Genomic DNA, 4,206 nt, shown 5'->3' with positions numbered 1-4,206 from the left:
GCATAAGCAATGTATTGTCATGGATTAATTAATTCAAAATTTCAGCTCTAATAGAACAGATGCTTTTAAAGTGCCTTTGCAGATTCTCTGAAGCACAGGGAATAGAAATGGTACAAATATATAGAACACCCTTCCTTCAAATACAGACCTCACATAAGCCTGGTTTGCCCAACATAAGTTTTGTCAAATTTCATATTCACTATATCATTATTGATTACCCTTAAACAAGGTGTTAAAGTGCCAAATGTTTGTTTTAGATGTAGATTTATTTTAGAATTCCCTCCTTCTCCTAGAAGCATCACGATTTTCATTTCTTTTTTCTTCTTTCGTTTACCTCCCCCCTCCCAGAAGGAATGGAGAACCTAAGATATACAGCTGGGAGGTGTGAGGAATCCCAGCTCAGAGAACCTTCCACCATAAGGCAGCTCCAACTCACTGTAACTTCCATTTCATCTTGCTCCACAAAAGACTTGTGTATCTCACAGTATGTGCTAATTGAAATCAGAGGATTCCCCTGTCCCTGAGGAGGCACACATATTCACAGGGGACCAGATAAGGCCACTTGGAACTTTCAGTGGTGGAACCAGACACCCTGCTTTATTCGAAACTTTAGAATAGTTTATTCGAAACTTAGAAACCATTGTTTTCAGCATAGACATGGTGAGTAACAGCGCTCCCTCTGACAGTAGCACCCGGGAAAGATGGCTCCCCATCAGCAGGTTTTCTTCAGCAGAATCTATGTATTGTCAAGTTTGTGTTTGTCCCTCCTGCCTCTTAAAATAAACTTGAAAGCTAATTTACTTACACAAGACAGCCAAATTGCAGAAAGCTAGTCAACAACTCCTCCCCAGAACAGATTAAGAACAGGCAGCCAGTCGGGGAGACATAATTGCTCCCCAGCCTGTGAACAATTTCTTTCCTTCCAAATTTTTCACCAAGACTAGAGTCTAAAGACAAAGTCATAATCGTCTTGGAGAAAATGCCCAGGGAGAAATTGGGTCCCAGTTCTGGGGCAGCTGGGTTGGGTGGGGAAGAAACTGTTTTGTATGTTTGTGACTTTCTAGCCCTGTGATTGGTGGAGATGGGAAGGAGGCAAAGATCTTAGATCCTTGACATTAAAAAAAAAAAAAAGTGTTTTTCCTTTACTTCCTTTTATTTTGCATCGCTTCAACTTTGGGTATTCATGACAACCACAGCTGCAAACGGGCACGTTTCTAACTGAATAGCATTTGGCTTCTTTCCTTTGCTGGGTGAGCATGCAGTTCCAGAGAATGCAAGCAAAAGCTAGCACACGCTGAAGCGAGTGAGAGAGATTGTAAAGTCTGAGGATTCGACCTCCACACTGAAGCGAGTGAGTGGCTGCATCCTATAGAGATTGTAAAGTCTGAGGATTCGGCCTCCAAAGGCAGCAGCAGGGACAGCTAAAGCTTGGCTAAGGTCACACTGCATTTTATCATCCGCCCCAGAACCAAAGCCCAGCTTGTGACTCAGCCCAGGGCTCTCCCCCTCACCCCTTAGGGGTTAGGCTGTCCTACTGTGGCTCTAACAAGGGTTTAGAAAGCTGACCCGTTTATGTGATGGTCCCCTGGGGTGGGTGGACTGGACAGGCAGTTACAACTAGGTCATTTCTACCCTTGAAGCCAAGCAATAAGCCTGTCTGCTGGGACTCACCAGAGTCTGTCCTCAAGACAAGCTTGGTCTCTGAGTCATCTGTGTGTCTGAAGGGGTTTTGGATCTGTTTGGCAGAAGCAGAGGGCATGGAGATGGATGGTCTAACAGCCTCTACAGATTCCTCAGTCTGCATCTGTTCCTGTAATGCTGTCTCCACAGGCGGGCAGGCTCTGTCCTCAGGAGTGCTAATCAAACTGACCCGCCCCACTAGGCCAGTTCCTGTAGCTCCCACCATCTCCCAGGAAGACTAACTAGCTTGAGTGTGGTGCTGGGGTCCTAGCTGGGCTGGGGTGGAGGCAGCAGGCTCTTGGGAGCCCACTGTTGTCACTCAGCATATGTTCTTTAAAAGCTGAAACTTTCTGGATCCTAATCCCCTCCTTCTAGCTGAGGAAACCCACCTTATCTCCAGACCACAGTTTGCCAACCTACAGCATTAAGGTTTATAGACGCGCTTAAAGAATTACGTGAGATAATTGTACATAGTGTGTGGTGTGATGTATGCTCAGGGCATTGCTCCTGGACGGCTGATCGTGTCACCTCTAATGCTTTTTGTTGAGCCCTCCCAGACACTCACTCCACCCCTGCCCTGCAGGAGCCCCTCACACAGCTGATGTGATCAGCAGACAGCACATCTGGCAGCCCTCCAGCTGGGCTACCTCCTCCCTCAGTCTGCCTCTCCTAGGGTCAGCCTCCACCTTCTCCCTAAGCCCTGAAATTTGGGTTCCATTTGGACAGCTGTGAAGGACCAGTGTATCCATCACTGGTTCTTAAGACGTGCTTCTGAGCAGATGCCAGGGCTGGGATAGTCAAACACCACACAGAAGCACAAACTGGGACCAATTCTGTTCAGTTGATTAGGGCAAAAGGTGGAGGGCAGGACCATACCTCTAAAACCCTTTGGTAAACTATATCCTAGCAACAGAGGGGACTTTACATTCAAGAGAAAGGAGGAGAGAGGGAGAGGGAGACAGAAGTCTTAGTAGTAAAACCCGACAGCATATTTCATCAGAACAGCAGAGCACTCCTTAACCTCGCTACCCTTTGTTCCCAGTTCTCAGTCCTGTCTAGCCACTCACTTTAAATCAATACTTTTCAGAATATTGATGCCGAGGACCCATTTATTTTCTCCCAACCGTCCTGGAGTAATATATTTTGGAAAACAGTAAATCATTCCAAAATGGAAATGTTATCCCAATGCCACAGCAATGTCCACTTTCGGTAAGTTCCTTAAGAAATTTCAAATTTTGGAAGTTTGATAAACATTCTGCACACACCCAGTTTGCAGGACACACACTGAGTGTAAGGACAGCCTTGAAAGAACAGAACCAGAGAAGTCTGTTGTTCATGGGACACACCCTGTCCTGAATTTTCACCTCACAATGTCCTCCACATCATACAGACCTGCCCACCAGAGCATACAGTAGCAAGTTTAGGATGTGCCCAGGCTATGAGCCATGCTATTCCTTGAGGACCAAACTTCCCCCGTGAAGTACATGCACAGATGTTCCCATCCCTGGTGCACTGGCTGCCTCTTACCATTCCATGCCAGCCCTGTTGATCTCCTCCCACCAGCACTCAGTGGGCTCCCCGAGGCTTTGGGGTGTGGGCATGCAGGCATAATTCCATTGTCTGTCAGAGCCTTCCTTCTTGCTAAAGATGCTCCTCACAGCCACCACCACTTGCCCATGGGGACACTGGTAGCTGAAGCCTTGACGGTTCAGGTTCACCCATCCGTCATCACCGTAGTCCTGGTACTGCTGGTATGGGTACCCGTAGTCACCATACTGGCCCCAGGCTGTGGCCACCAATGGTAGAAGCATCCACAGAAGAGTGAGGTCCATACTGCCTGGTTTTTGGCAAAAAAAATGTCACCCTCGGTTTGCTGGGCTGACTTTTATACAGCTGCCGCTGACATGTGGCTCCCAGATGTGGGTGAACCGGATCCAACTGCACTGTGTCATTGCTCAAGCAAAAGCTTTCCACGCTGAGAAATTGGCCTTGCTCGCGTCCAGCTTGTCTTAAGGTGGAATTACATGAACATGCAAGGAACATGTAAATCGAAGAAATCTCCCCAGAGAATCACTTCATGGAGAGGGTCCAGAGCCAACTGCTCCACTCTGCTCAGAAACACCTGAGCAAGACCCCTCGGCTGCCTCTCTATCCCTCATCTCCCAGCATCCCCCTCGTCTACCACGCCCCTCCTCACTAGAAACGCCCCGCCAGTATCTGTTCTCCAGCTTAGCCCTCTAGAATCATATGGAAATCTAGGTGGTGGTTTCAAAAACACACAACCTTTAGACTTCTGCAAACCTAGGAACCTGGTTTCTTTTACGCTCTTAGTCCAACATCTTTTAATTGCTGTAGAAGCAGATGTATCCGTTTTCAGGCCTACTGTTAAATTTTCTAACTTTCAGGTAGATGCGCTATAGGTCCATGGAGAGAGTGGTGGGTCATTATCTCTGCTTCGGCATCCTCCGCCTGAGCTGCTGAATTGGTCTCTTCAGCTTAAGTGTAGAACTGGTTAAGCTCAAAGGA

The 4,206-nt window shown here is 47.4% G+C and overlaps 1 protein-coding gene across 1 annotated transcript in view; it reads right to left on the bottom strand.

Moving 5' to 3' along the window:
* Positions 1–3,608, bottom strand: part of Dpt (dermatopontin) — a 29,620-nt gene extending 26,012 nt beyond the window's left edge. Inside the window, exon 1 of the mRNA XM_052200954.1 lies at positions 3,208–3,608. Within this exon, the coding sequence (XP_052056914.1) occupies positions 3,208–3,512 (305 nt within the window). The 5' untranslated portion in view covers positions 3,513–3,608. The remainder of the gene's footprint in view (positions 1–3,207) is intronic.
* Positions 3,609–4,206: the final 598 nt, after the last annotated feature.

Source organism: Apodemus sylvaticus, chromosome 12 (genome assembly GCF_947179515.1).
Source record: "Apodemus sylvaticus chromosome 12, mApoSyl1.1, whole genome shotgun sequence".
NCBI lineage: Eukaryota > Metazoa > Chordata > Mammalia > Rodentia > Muridae > Apodemus > Apodemus sylvaticus.
Note: the sequence above shows the minus strand (reverse complement) of the source record. Positions and strands in the feature narration are given on the sequence as shown.